This window comes from Falco peregrinus, chromosome 19 (assembly GCF_023634155.1).
Source record: "Falco peregrinus isolate bFalPer1 chromosome 19, bFalPer1.pri, whole genome shotgun sequence".
Classification (NCBI taxonomy): domain Eukaryota; kingdom Metazoa; phylum Chordata; class Aves; order Falconiformes; family Falconidae; genus Falco; species Falco peregrinus.
The window spans coordinates 3,222,641-3,237,460 of NC_073740.1; the positions used below are offsets into that span (position 1 = coordinate 3,222,641).

The window sequence follows — 14,820 nt, forward strand, 5'->3', positions numbered from 1 at the left end:
CCAGTAATCACTTCGCTTTATCCTCAACCCCTTCCTCTGTCACCAGAATCTGTAGATGTTGCTGTCCTTTTAAATTGATTTCTCAGTAGTTCAGCAAAATTGTACAATTGACAGAATTGCAAGGAAGCTATCCTCTGTTTCGATACGTGTAGCCCAATTACAGAAACCAACCTCTAGAAATGCAAAAGCATTTCAATTCCCTGTGCCTCAGATAGTAGAAGAGCCTTTTTTTAGCCTAGTTGGATGATGTTAGTTGCTTGTCTTTTGAAGTTTTACTCAAGTGAATGTTGCTAAACTGTGTGTTCCTGTTACAGATTCCTCCAGGCAGGCTCTTGCAGCTCCCCTCCTGAACCTACCCCCAAAGAAAAAGTAAGTACTTGCTTCTCAGAGCAACCCGTTGTTCTCTATAATGGATTTGCACAGCTTTGAGTTGCTAGTGAAAATGACATTGTGCCTACATTCCCATTTTAGAAATGCAGACTATTATGAAAAGATTTCTGACCCGTTGGACCTTGCCACAATTGAGAAACAGATCTTGACTGGCTATTATAAAACTGTGGAAGCTTTTGATGGGGACATGCTGAAGGTCTTCCGGAATGCAGAGGTGAGGTGCTCTCTGGCCTTAAAGCTGTTGCATAGACATTGGGGATATACCCTTGTTTAATGCTTTTACTGACTTCCAGTAATGAGAAAAATATTTTAGAGAAAGAGAACTTGTGATGATCCGTTTCTGATGAACAGACATCGATAGTAATTTGTGGGCTTCAGCTTACTCTTAGTGCCTTTTGGTTGCCTTAGGTTAGACAAATAGAAGGTCAAGAACACAGCTAACCTAAAGAAATATCAGTTCCTTTTGGAAGAAGTACCTTGTTACTCAGTGGCATGTGTAAGATACATGGACCTGCTGTTCAGAATAAGGAGGAGGTTGGACAGGTGTGTGCCACATCTGTGGCCACAGCTTTAGTGAAGACCTGTGTAAGGGTGGATGCAGGCAGGAGGAGTGCACCAAAAACATGGAACCTGGAAAAAACTTTTTTTGTTTCTTTGTTTTATTTTTATTCAGAAATACTATGGCAGAAAATCTCCGACTGGGCGTGATGTATGCCGGCTACGGAAAGCATATTACAATGCTCGCCATGAGGCATCTGCCCAAATTGATGAAATTGTGGGAGAAACAGCAAGTGAAGCTGACAGCAGCGAGACATCAGTCTGTGAAAAAGAAAATGGGCATGAGAAGGATGAGGATGTGATCCGTTGCATTTGTGGCCTTTACAAAGATGAAGGACTCATGATCCAGTGTGAAAAGTGCATGGTGAGGCAGGGGGAACAAAAATGGAGCCTGGTGCTCTTGTTGTATTCTTCATAACCCGTGGAACTTTTACCAGCAGTTTGCATGTAGCTGGTAGCATTAATTACCTCTTCAGACCTTAATTTCCTCTCCGAAAGAATTGAGTGATTCTGTTTTCACAGAGGAGATGCAACTTGCTTTTCTATATAGAGGAGCTAGCACATTCCTGAAACTGCCAACAGCTCCTGTCTGTAGGCAAGCAGAATTAATTTCAGGAATTTTGGGCTTTTACTCAAAAGGTTGCGTGGGGATCTCTTCTGTCTTCTGACATAGTGTGAAATAGTTCAAAAAAAATCTTGAATTTTCTTTGGGAAGCTTGTTTTCCTGCTTGCCTTAATATTTTTTGAGAAAATGCAATTTGTAAATAAAATCTATAACAGGAATTTCTAACTGGGATGTATCTTTTTCTAGGTCTGGCAGCACTGTGACTGCATGGGTGTGAATTCTGATGTTGAACACTACTTGTGTGAGCAGTGTGAACCTCGGTCTGTGAACAGGGTAAAAAAAGTCTCTTCTTCATTACTACAGTTAGAAACTAAAGCAGCTCTTGCATTCCTTGGTTTAGATTTATGACATTAAGTGTCAGTTCTCCTCTGTCCACTTCTGCCTATTTCCAAAAGGATATCAGCCCCCTTTTTGCACTGATTATGGTGGGCATCTCAGAATTTCCTTCCTTTTTTCTTTTTCATCCAGGAGGTTCCCATGATTCCTCGTCCCCATTATGCCCAGCCTGGCTGTGTTTATTATATATGCTTATTACGGGATGATCTGCTGCTACGCCAAGGTATGTGCTAACTCTGGTGGCTGGTGTGATTTCCATCAGATAAGAGCGTAACTGAGATTTCTGGCATCACCCTGTTTAAAATGCTTTTATGTTTTTACAAGCAGAAAGCTGCACTCTTTGCTGTTATGGGAGTGACACATAGTAAGAGTTCTCACAGGCTGGTTGATGAGGAAACATTAATTACTTCTAGCACAGATAGGGCTCTCCTGCTGGCCGGAAAAAGATGCTGAGCCAACTTCTGGTAGTTAACATTTGGAAGTAAAGGTAAAGAAGCCTATAGACCTTCAGTATTTTAGTGTAGAACAGTCATTAAAACATCCAGCTTACTGTTTGTTTGCTCCCTGAAGTGTATCTTTCTGGACATTGTTCCAAAGCCCTGAGTCTTTCAGAGGCAGTTACACAGCCACATATCCTAGTTAATTGAATGCTGGGGTTTTTTTTATTTCATCCTACAGATACATGCAAGGTTAGAAAGAAGCCTATGTAATAATTAAGAGAACTGCTCTTGAATGAGTAAAACCAGTTGGTGTGTTTGCTAGAGAGGAATGGGAGAGTCTTCAGGAAATGGAGAATTTTAAAAAAGAAGAAAAAGGTCAAAGAACAGGGTGTTCTTTATGCTCTCTGCAGGATTCTAGAATTTGCATTCAGTCCTCCATTTTTATTCTAGAGCTCAGCCATTTGGTTTTCTCATTTCTTGTTTCTTGCTGTGTTCATTGCTGGAGAGTAACTCACTTTCTAGGGTTATATTGGTACTTGCTTTTATGTTTTCTGTTAAAAGGGATTACATTTTAGCTGGGTTTTGTAGCATCTTCCAGTCATTCATAGCATTAAGGTAATATTTGTTGTGGCACGTATTTCAGTCACTTACCTCTCATCTGATCTTGGTGACTTTAATTAGAGAAATGTTAGTCCTTAAGTGGCTAAACTCTGCGTACTGTCAGCAGAGGACAAAGGAGACCAAACTGCCGCTGTTAGGCACCAAATGCCTCTACAGTTCCAGGGAATAGATCAGGCAAGGTATATAAGCAGAAGGTGGTGCAATGGAACGCACAGCTACAGTAGAAAAAGGGAAAATCTGTGGTTTCATCACTTGTCTCAAGTTCTCTGCCAAAAGTTCTGAGGCATGACACCTGCCTATAGAAATTGTTGTGATGCAGGCACACAGGCATAGAAGGCATCCGGGAAACAGTAGAAGAAAGTTTTCTTGGAGACAGAAGAAGAACCATGTTTTTCCTCCCTCTGGTTTCTACAAGGTCATGTAATCTCCAGTTTTCAAGGCAAAAGAGACCGCAGTGATCTTCAGCCCCACAGTCGCTCTATGCAAAGACTATGACATTGTCCCTGTGTGTTGTGTGTTAGAAAGAGGCTGGTAAAGGCTGAAAGTGCTTTTGAGCCCATTGCCTGCCTTTATAAATCGGTCCTCCCTCGCTGCTGGGGGGTGGTGTCTGTACATTGAATTAGTTTGGCTTCCAGTTCCAAGCTTGAGAACTCAACATTTTTGAGGAACAAGGCTGAAAAGCTTTAACTGTGTGAGTACGCACACTTGGCTGTAATAAAATCCCTCTAAATAAGTGAGGGCACTTCAGCATCTGGTTAGAGGACTTGGTTTTTTTAATTTCTTGATAATACTTGAGGTTTACAGATGTGCTTCCTCTGCAAAAATCACCTAACACATAAAACCAGGAGATTATGCAAGTAGATCTGAATAATTGATCTGTCACATCCTGCAGAGTGCACGAGGAGTTCTACCTCAGATGTGAGTTAATTAACAGAAATCAAAATGGATCTTGGAAAACCCATATAGCCAGAAACTATCATACATCATTATCTGTGCTGCACCGGCAATAGCAGCCACATTTCTGCCTAGAAAACACCAAATTATAAACTTCCTTTTTGAGACTGAGGGTTAGCTATTTCAGTAGTTAGTAACATCTGGATAAACTTGAATTTGAAATAAAGCTTCCTGATCCTTAGGGCAGGAGAGTATCTGGGTATGTTTCTTTCTGAATATTCCTTTTTTAGTCAGGTACAATAAGTACTACAGTTGCTTTATTCTCACTGAAGAGGTACAGAAGCTCATTTAAAATAACAGCCAAAATTAGGTGGTTTTATGCTCTCAGCACGTACCTTACTTTTTTTCCCTGCAAGTCTTTTAAATAAATTAGGGAGGTGGGTTCCTTAAAAGTAATCCTTAACATAGTAAAATAAAGATGTTATTATCCCACCTTTTATTCAGATAGCAAGGAGAGCTAATCAAATGGGTGAGGGTTTTTGCTAATCACCAGAAAATACACACAGAATCCTGGAAGTGCTGGCGCTGTGCTAGCTTACGTGCAAGCCTGTGTCATTCTGTCTTCAGTCTGTTTTTCACTTAACCGAGCTAGAATAAATCTCTTCCCTTCCTACAGCTACAGCTTCTGTTTGTTTAACAGGAATCCCGGTATGGCTTCGTGCTTGTAGACAGATGTCAGTGCCCATCTATGGCCCATGTCATCTCTGGTTTAAATCAGAGGATTTTTTTAATAGTGCAGTGGAATTCCACTGTTACAGTGACAGGTGACAGCATAAAACCTTAAAGCATTTTTTGCCTATGAGGAGTCCTTAGGAGCATCTTTTATACTTAAGATTGATAAATGAGATTATATTTATGAAAATACAATTACACATCCTTCACTTTCATCCTGAATTTGTTTGTAAGCTAAGGGAGAGCAGAACTGAGGCGTTCATGAACGTGGGGCCACGTTGTACTTGGTGGTTCCCTGGCATCTTTTTACTAAGCTGTGGAAGTAAAAGAGACCAGACCTGCTAATTAAATAACAGCAACGTACATGCAAGGAAAATAAACACAACTGCATGTAGACAAAAGTAGGTATGTGCTTAGGGGAAAAAATTCTTGGAGTCATTGCAATTTAATGGAAACATAAGAGAAATATTTGGCACGAGTCAAAGAGGCAAACAGAGTACTAGAAATCATTATGGGCAAAATAGAAAAAGTAATTGTGCCGTCATGTGTCTGTCTTGCATGCTATGGACTGTTCTTGTCATTCCATCTCAAAAAGAGTATCTTACTACTTGTGAAAACAAGCGTTTTTACCTCATCAGCTATGAAACATCTTTTCAGTGAACAAAGTCTACCCACATGATTTGCAGGGTGAAAGGGTAACCGTCTGAAATCTAGAGTGGCACAGGGAAGTGCAACAATGTAGAAACTGGGGAACAAACACTGAAATTAGCAGACAACATATTTAAACAATAGGGACTGTTTTTTTTTTATAAAACCATAACTGAACTATGGAAAGCATTGTAACAGGAAGTTGGAGAGGTACCAAAATGGTTCCAAAAAGGTTAGATAGATTCTTGGAGGAGGGATTAATCGCTGCCTGTTTATACGCAGTGGCCCAGTATAGCCTTCAGCTCCAAAAGTCCGTAAAACAGAGATGGGAGGAAGCCTAAGGGGACACCAGGGGAAGGCTTTCCCTGTGCGAGCCTTATTCCTGTGCTTTGTCCTCCTAACCATCTGCTACTGCCCACTTTTCCAGCTAGAATACTACACTATATGACCTTTGATCTTACCCGGCGTAGTTTTCCTTAACTTTTTATAACTTGGGACCTCCCAGGTTTTTGTTCATTGTGAGATAAACAGAAAAGATGGAATTGAGTTTTAAATACTGTATACTAAATCCAGCGGTATTTTCAGTAATACTTCGAGTTTCCCACATGTTCTCCCTCTGAGACTCTTCAGGTTCTTTGTGACCATCGTGGATTAAAACTTTTCCGTAAAGGAGAAAGGTTTTTTGAATGGTGCAGTGTATTTTCACCCTATCAAGTGATAGTCATTGTCACAAAAAAAGGGCAGTATACAAGTAAGAATGGCAGTCAGGTCTGGGGGTGGAGGGGGAGTGCTTTTAATGCCATTTCACAGATGGGAACAGAGAAATTAACAGAGAGTTAATGCGCTCATGGGATGAAATTAATAAATAGAAGTTTAGGGGTTGCACTTGGGAAATATTTTTTTTAGTTGCCAGGAGTGTCATTTTGTTCAGCCCTTCTTGAGTTCTCTTTTGCTTTCATATGCATCTTATTTGAGTTCTGCTGGAGTAATCAAAGGCTTGGGGCTTCTTGGTTGGTGATGTATTTTCTCAATCTCTCTATAAGTATCTTTTCTCTTAAAGATTTATTCTTTAAACATTGCAACTACCACTAATTTCTACACGTTTTCCTAACCAAAACTTATTTTGTTACATATCCTGCGATCTGTCATAATTTATCTTGATTCATTTCATGTTAGTATTTTCAGTCTGGGCATACAATTCAAGTTACGTTTAGTTCTTGCTACAAAGTTTTCGTGAAAATGATCAAGATAACCTTTCCTCCTTTTGTGGGTTCTGCACTGGTTTTGCATCGCTCTGCGATTCAACATCAGGTAGCTCTGTCATAGTAGTCTTAATGAAACCATTTACTCCGCTTTTTTTGGTGTGCTGGACTCATGAAAAGTTCTTTACAGGTGTGTATTTTGTGCCTATTGCCAGGTGATTGTGTTTACCTGATGAGAGACAGCCGTAGAACTCCCGATGGACACCCTGTCCGGCAGTCGTATCGGCTGCTGTCCCACATCAACAGGGAGAAACTCGATATTTTCCGCATTGAAAAACTCTGGAAAAATGAGAAGTATGTTCAAGGCATCTTTTGAATTTGAGACATTCCATATACCTACCTGTCAAAACACAGTAATTTTGTGGAAGTCTTGCCATGGCTTAAAAACGCAGGACTGAACATGGTTCAGTCACAAAGGCTTGATGATTTTTCCCCCTTGTCTCTGCTTGTGCTCCACAACTGCAAAGGAAAAGCTTCTGAGGTTGGAGGTTTAAGCAGTGGATAAAAGGTAGAAGTTTATGTGCTTTCCTCGCTGTTGGAATAGGCTGAGAATACACCCTGACAGCTGAATTGGCTCAGCTAACGACCACTGACTGGCTAAGCCACTGTAACGTGATTAAATGCATATGCCCCAATGACAGCAGCACAGTAAGTCTGCTGTGTTCGTAAAAATCACCCTAGAAGTATTTCCACTTACTGGAGGGCATACAGTTGAACGTGTAATATTTATGTGACTTCGCTTTTCATCACAGTCATTGCAAAAGTGCAAGATAGATAATTCAAAACTAAGTGGAGGGCATTAAGTAAAGTTGTATCACAGGCTTATAGAAATAGTCTTTTTTTTTTTTTTTTTTTTTCCTCCCCTTGTGTTTCTGTCTTTCTCTTACCTTCACATCTTCAAACAGAGAGGAGCGCTTTGCATTTGGTCATCATTACTTCCGTCCGCATGAAACACATCATTCCCCTTCTCGAAAGTTCTATCACAATGAGCTCTTCCGGGTGCCGTTGTATGAAATTATCCCCTTAGAAGCTGTGGTGGGAACGTGCTGTGTTCTTGACCTGTACACCTACTGCAAAGGTAAGGAGACTTCATGGGATGAGAAATTAAATATAACACACCTTTCTAATAAATTGGGAAGTACGCTAGGGTAATTAACGCTGTAAAAAGGCCATAGCCAGTGTTTACAGGGTATTGGAGCTGAGGAAGTGCTATTGCTTTAGCACTAGGACAGTGATTTCTGTTTTAAGAGGGCCCGTACTAAAGAGGCAGAAGTTGGGTGGGATTGTGTTGGGCAGGGAAGAGAAAGTGATGACAGCTGAGTACAGTTTTTCTAAAAGTTTGGATAGTATTTGATGAGACTATACAAGTTTTCCTCTTAAATTAAACCAGCAGCGTGTCCACTATTGCAATTCTGAGTAAAGGAAAACAGACAAGAACGCGTGCCATCTCACTGAACAGCTCTGACACGGCGTGTGGCTTGGTCTTGTTCTCCTGTACCGTGTATTTCCTCTTGAATCTAATTCACATTTTTTCCTGCATGCTTTGTTTTGAAACCGCAGGGAGGCCAAAAGGGGTGAAGGAGCAGGATGTATATATTTGTGATTACCGCCTTGATAAATCAGCTCATCTCTTCTACAAGATCCACCGGAATCGTTACCCTGTCTGCACCAAGCCCTATGCCTTTGACCACTTCCCCAAGAAACTCACACCCAAGAGAGATTTTTCAGTAAGTGCTTGTTCTCTTAGCTTCCTTACTTTTTACTAGAAGGCTGGACATATTTTTGGAAAGTCCCTGGCTCTCTGTTTATGAATGAAGCTTGGTAAACTGAAAGAAGCTGACACACAAGCATACACAGTCTGGATTAAAAGTTGCCTGGAAAGAAAGCTTGGAAAGTAAAATTGAGTGTGGCCAGAGAATATGCAGTTCAAAGGCAAACAGGTGTTGAACGAATGGTGGTGTATAAGTTTAGAGATTGTGATTTCTGACTGAAATCTAGATGCTGATTTCATTTAACTCACTCCTGAGTGAAGGAAATCTTAAAACTCACTTTTTGGTCGTTGTTCTGCAGCTGTAAAATAATTGTGCATGGTTTAGAGAATCACACAATGTAGTCCAGCGTGTGTTTGTTACCCTGTCTGTGTCAGGCTTTCTTTCCTTTGGTGTAATTACTCTGTGTCTTAATCAATTTGCTTCAGAAATGGTTTTCAGCAGTACCGTTGAATTGTGATTCCCAAGACAGAAAAGCTGTATTTTCCTATTTCCATTTCCCTACTCTATCAAATGACCTACTGTTTACTTCATGTCTGTAATTAACACTGAAAATGGATGTCTTATGCAAAAAAGAGCAGACAGGCAGCAAAATCAGAGAGTACAGTTCCCCTAACGTCCTCCATCTGAATATCCGTTTGTCTCACTGTCTCGTTTTCCCCTGTTCCGTGGAAGTAGCAGCTCTGCGTTGCGCATGTCCTCCCACAGAACTGCTTTGTCTCTGACCACAGAGGTATCAGATCTGGCACATCTTTCGCAAGGAAGCGCTCCTCTGCCTGCAAGCAGAGAGATTTTTGTAGTGAGTGCAGAAGTGGTTCCAGACTTCTGCTGTGCAGAAAGCAAAGTTGATTTTTATCGTGATGGTCTGTGCCTTGAAATTTATTTAGAAGATAGGAAGGATCAGATAATAAGTCTGGCTCTAATTTCTCCTTATTGCTTGATTATGCCATCTCCTTTGAGTTCATCTGATGTGCGAGATACGCCAGCCACGCACTGGCATTTCCAAAGCATCGGTTAGGGGGGTCCTTATTAATACTTCCAGAATATTTGATAAACCAGTGCTTTCTTCAACTGCAAATTTTATTTGGTATTAACCATAATCTTTATTATTGTTACAGCCTCATTATGTACCAGACAACTACAAGAGAAATGGAGGCAGGTGAGTCTTAACCTCCCAGATTGCTTATTGGGAAGAGATGAGATAACCCTGTTTGTTTGTCAAGTGTCCACTCTTCTTCCTACCCGTTTCCCCTGGGTGCTGCAGAAATAGTAAGCTTAAATTATTTAAAGCAATCCTCTAAACTTTCAAAGAGTTAAAGGGGAACAAGTGAGGGCGGGATGCAGTATAAAAGCAGCCTTCGCATTCCTTAATAATGTGTGTAAGGAAGAGTACAGAACCGTTTTGGAAGTTAGCAAAAGCAGCTAAACGTGGGAGATGGCAGAGCCCAGGACAAGAGCACCCAGCCTCCCTGCACAAAGGGGGTTGGGATTCCTGAACAGACCCCCGGTGTTGGCATCGTGGTAACAGCCAGGGCCACTGCACTCGCTCGGGTCTGTTCGAGACTTAAAAAATATACCCATGAAGAGCCATGACTATTGCAGAAAAACATCAGTTAAGTGCTGAGCTCCGCTCTTTTGGAAAATAAAAAGCTTTACAACTGGAAATAAAAATGCAGTTTGTTTTTCAAGGACTGCATTTGATGTTATGCAAGCAAGGTTATAGGAGCGTAGCCTCCCGTAGGTAGGAACTGGTGGGTGTGAACGCATGTATTAAGTCAAGTGACTGAAATTCCAGAAAACCCTCTACCTGCTGAGAAGTCCTGGGCTCACTAGTAATTGGTGAGTGTCTGAAAGACTGTGGTATTTAAACCCTTCTTTTCCTGCTAGATCGTCCTGGAAAACAGATCGCTCAAAACCACAGATTAAAGACTTAAACCAAGAAGAAGATTCACTTCCACTTATTGAGGATGTATTAGGAAACCAAGAGCAAAGTTCAAGCGAGATACCTAGCCTGGAGGAGCCAGAAAAAGAGGCAGTCTCTGGTGAGACCTGTGAAACTGATAAAAAGGTGGAAGAAAGCAATTCTGACACAAGGCAGCTGTGCACTCCAGAGGAAAGGCGGAATATTCAGAGAGAGAGACTTAATCAAATCCTGCTAAACCTCCTAGAGAAAATCCCAGGGAAAAACGGTGAGATTTTATGCGATGATTGCACAATAGTATTTCTAGCAAAACCAGGTTTGTTTTCGGCTCACTGCAGACCGTATCGATAAAATAAATGTTTTTGTCTGAATTTCTCGCTAGTGGACATCATTAATAGTTAGTTTTCTTTGGAGCAGCGTTTTCTTTTGCAACAGTAGCAATTTCCACTAAATCCAAATGAAGCATCTTTTGACTGACGCTGCGTTTTGTATAACATTTTTAGTAACCACAAAAACTTTACTGGAGACAGATTCCCCCACACACACCAGTCTGTGTTCACAACTGAGAAATCTAACAGACAGGCAAAGAAAGACTGAAGAGAATCTGGAAAGTCTTTTTTGACCTTTAATGAGCTTTCCATTGGGTTCTAAGTAACTTCTGTGTAGAATAAGGGTACGGTGGTTGCACTGGTTGAGTATGTCTCTGCTTTTAATTAAAGCCTAGGCTGAGCTCTGTCCGGTCTCTTCCATGTTCTGGGAGTTAGTGCAAAATAATCATGGACTTGTAGAATAATTTAGGTTGGAAGGACCTTTGGAGGTCATCTGTCCCAAACATGACTCAAAGCAGGGCTAACTTCAGACTTAAATCAGGTTGCTCAGCACCTGATGCTCAGCTCAGGTTGCCTTGTTTTGAATAACACGATGGGTGGAAGCATCCTGGAAAGAACCGTGAATAGGGGAACGGGGAAACTGTTACTGGTTTCGCCTTCTTTTACCAAAAGGCTGTGGTCTGTTGCAGCTATTGATGTCACTTACTTGCTGGAGGAAGGATCAGGAAGAAAACTGAGGCGGCGCACGCTCACCATCCCAGAGAGCAGCTTCAGGAAGTGACGCCACGAGAGCAAGCTGTGGTCTGGAGTCTGCTACAAGGTCTGCTGAGGACTGAGGGCAGGAGCCCAACTTCCTCCGTACCAGCCAAGGAAAAGAGGGCAGCAGAAAACTGACAAATATACAAACAGTTAGCACTTAGATGTCTGGGTTGGCAGGTTGCCCTGCCCTGCTCTGCAGTGCTCTTATGGTGTGTGTGTTGTTGGGCGTGCCTTGTATTGATGTTAGGTACTGAGAAAAACCTCGTGGTTATTGTCCAGGATGGTCAAATTTAATTTATTTTTGCTTGATATTCCCACTCAGAGGAAAAAAATAAAAAAAAAAAAAATTAAAAAATGGGGAGGTAAGAAGGATAAGGACTGACTTTCTCTGATGAGAATGTTCCCCATGTTCACCAATTAACCTGTGATTGTAGAAGATACTGTTGGCACCACCATGGTCCATGCCAGTGAATGAAATCCAGATGGGAGGGTGAAGGCCCAGTGGCTTAAAGTTAAAGGCTGCCCTGAAGTTGTGGCCTCTGATTTGCACAAGTTCCAAGAAGAGAGAAACGTACCCAAACGTGCGAAAGGTTCACCGTGGAACGGCCAGTGCACACATGTACCTTTGGTCTGTGACAAGGAGAAACTTCCAAAGTCACCTTGGAGCAAAGCAGGAGTTGGCTGGTTGAGGCACTTGTTCTGCGTCGTAGAGGGGGGAGGGAGCGGGGTGTGATTTTTTTCACTTTTTTCTGCAGAGAAATTTTATAAAGCAAGTCAAATCCTGACAACCCCATTGCTGTTGGTTTTTTTGATAAGCTGTGGTTCTTGTGTGTCTAGTGTGTTGTGCAAATTAAAATCTGTTAAAAAGAAAAAGGAAAAAAAACAAAAAAAAAAAAAAAGGAAACCTTCACTACATGAACCGTCAAGCAGTATTCAGAGCGAGTATTTGTTGTGAACTGTAGAATATATCAACTGCTAACACTATTCTTGTGTTCTGGTTGTACAGCTTAAAATGTCCGTCTCTTAAATTAAGAGACAGTGTATCTCGCACCGCCCTCTCTCTCTGCCCTGATGAAAAGTATTATTCCCGAAAGCAACAGCCGAGGCACTGATTTCTCACTGCATGAGGTTGCGACTGCCGTAGCGTTCCAGGAGCCGGTGCTGCCGCAGGACCCCCTGTGCCGCCCCCGACGACCTTCCCCGCGCGGAGCCACGACGCTGTCGCCTGTCTCCGGGCCAGGGCCAGGCTGTGGCAAAGGGAGGGGGTGGTCAGCATACGCTGCCCCTTTAAAATGGCTTTGCTTTTTTGTCTTTCAGACGTACATATGCATATACAGTCCTGTTTTAGATGTTCTTATAAGAAAACCAGTTTTTAATGTGCCAAGTTGTATATATCTGCTGCGTGGATGTAAAGCAATACAGTAGTTACATGTTCCTTTTTAATGGACCAAGCTTGTCCTAATGTACATTCTTGTTATTATTATAATTATTTTACTCTTAGTGGAACATGACTCATTCCATTAACTTTTATGTGTTGATTTAAAAAGAAAAAAAAAAAAGAAAGGAAAAAACCCTTTGAGAAAAAATATTTTATTAAAAAAAAAAAAGAAATAAGAAAATAGTTTGGAATATTTTCTTACTGTAGAGAAGCACTGTACAGTACCAGGAACCCTGAGTATAAAATACTCGTGCGTGTAGTAGGAATATCGCATGTCCAAAATCTTGAGTTGTCTCATTTAGTTTAAAACAGAAATCATTGTCTCAAATGGTGTTAAACACTAAAAAAGTTTTTAAAAAATAAAGTGCGTACAGAAGCGAGACACTAGCTCTGTCATTTTATCTTTCTTTTGTTGAAAGACTAAACAAAATGTTTTTTAGACAATCAAATGTTAGGTAAGTGCAAAGAATTGTTTTTCTTACTGGTGTAGAAATTAATGACTTTTTTTATTTTTCGGTTATTTTATAATAATGAGAAGACCAGTGTGTCACCAGGATCGCTGTTTTAAGACCAGGAAGCACTACATTATTGCAAATAGATATGAACTCTTAGTCTGCATGGGTGTAGGCTGTGTGATTGCTGAAAATAAATGCTGCTAATATATTTCCTTTTTACAAAGCATATCTAAATAGATCATTGTTTTGATGTTAATCTTTGTAAATTATGTATTACCAATTTTAACATTGGATGTAATTGCATAAAAAGCCTGCATCTCAATCCTGAGAGAGTCTAGTATTAAATGGAAAATCTTTTCCTATCGATGACTTGTGGGGTTTTCTTTGACATGGCTTTGATTCTCTTTTCTTTTCTTGCCTCTGTCTCAGCCGCTCCTGTTGTGTCCTGACTCTCGCAGCCGCTTTTCCAGGGCTGTTGTCCTGCCTCTTTCAAACCGCCCGACGGGTGATGGCATCTTGCGAGGATTTAATTTGCTGCTGCTGGTTCCCCCGGTCAGACCTTGGCAGGAGGGGTGATGGCAGCGGTGCAGGCGGGAGTGTCGGCACAGACGGCCGCTCTTGGGTAGTCGGGGGGGGGGACGGCGGGTAGAGAATGGCAGGTCATTACGTGAACCAGTAAATCTACACATCTCGTGCCTGTTGCCAGCACGTAACTCCGGTACCCAGGGGATTGCTCCCTGCCCGCACAGACAGCGGCTGCGGTTCTGTCGGCATCTCTCCACGGCAGCGCGTGGGCACGGCTGGCGGCAGGCGGCCGCACGTCGCACAGACCCCTCCGGTAGCAGAAAGGCAGGTAAGTGTGAGAGGCTGAGGGGCGTTCGTGAGCCCCATCACGTCCCCTCATCCCACCCTCATCCCACAGCGGGACGTGAGGAACACAGACCTGGGGAAGGTTGTGCCCCTTCAGCTTTGCCGGGGCTTCGCCAGCCTGATGCTCCCTCCCGTCCCCTCTCAAGGGTGGCACCAAGGAGATCCAAGACAGTCTGGCAAATCCTTCAGGGTTTAAACTTCCTTGGGTTCCAAAGCAGTTTCTGGGAGTCAGTTTGGTAACCCTGCGTTGGGCACCCAGGAATGAAGTGGCTTCTTGATGCCCACCCCCATCCCCTTTTAATTTGCCTTTTTCCATTTCCTCGCCTGAACCTGTGGGCATTAAACCTGCCCTGTTTGACTCACACACTTGTTCTTTTTAAACTAGAGGTACCACGCCAAGGATTGCAGTAGGGATTTTTATTATTAAAATAGTTTGAAAAAGCACCTGGATTCATCTCCTGCCAACTTGACCCCATTTCAGAGTCCAGAGGCAGCTGTGGAATTCAATCAAACCTACTTAAGACAAGCCAACTAACACTCCCATTAAGATATAACGTCCCTCGTCTGAGAGTAAAAATTCCAGGGAGAGAAATGAAAAGAGGAACAGACCGGGAGAGCGGCTCTCTCCTCGGAGCAGAAGCCAGTGGGAGCTGGAGGATGAACTGGGGCCGTAGGAGAGAGCACTGGTGCAAAGGCTGCCGCCAAGGCGAGCTGCTGTTGCCTTGTGGCCCTTCGCTGGCTATTCCAGTATGCCCGTGGTTCCCTTTTACTGG

General features: G+C 42.2%; 1 protein-coding gene across 5 annotated transcripts in view; it reads left to right on the top strand.

The window, feature by feature from the left end:
* ASH1L (ASH1 like histone lysine methyltransferase) overlaps nt 1-13,543 on the top strand; it is a 64,209-nt gene extending 50,666 nt beyond the window's left edge. For 4 of the 5 annotated variants that reach the window (XM_055792353.1, XM_055792356.1, XM_055792358.1 and 1 more), the window contains exons 18-28: nt 315-369; nt 472-604; nt 1,064-1,312; nt 1,760-1,846; nt 2,042-2,132; nt 6,662-6,800; nt 7,412-7,584; nt 8,067-8,233; nt 9,394-9,434; nt 10,163-10,464; nt 11,215-13,543. In XM_055792353.1, the coding sequence (XP_055648328.1) occupies nt 315-369; nt 472-604; nt 1,064-1,312; nt 1,760-1,846; nt 2,042-2,132; nt 6,662-6,800; nt 7,412-7,584; nt 8,067-8,233; nt 9,394-9,434; nt 10,163-10,464; nt 11,215-11,306 (1,529 nt within the window). In that variant the 3' untranslated portion in view covers nt 11,307-13,543. Of the gene's footprint in view, nt 1-314; nt 370-471; nt 605-1,063; nt 1,313-1,759; nt 1,847-2,041; nt 2,133-6,636; nt 6,801-7,411; nt 7,585-8,066; nt 8,234-9,393; nt 9,435-10,162; nt 10,465-11,214 lie in introns of those variants that run through there. The other variant, XM_055792355.1, reaches the window with a different exon arrangement.
* Nucleotides 13,544-14,820: the final 1,277 nt, after the last annotated feature.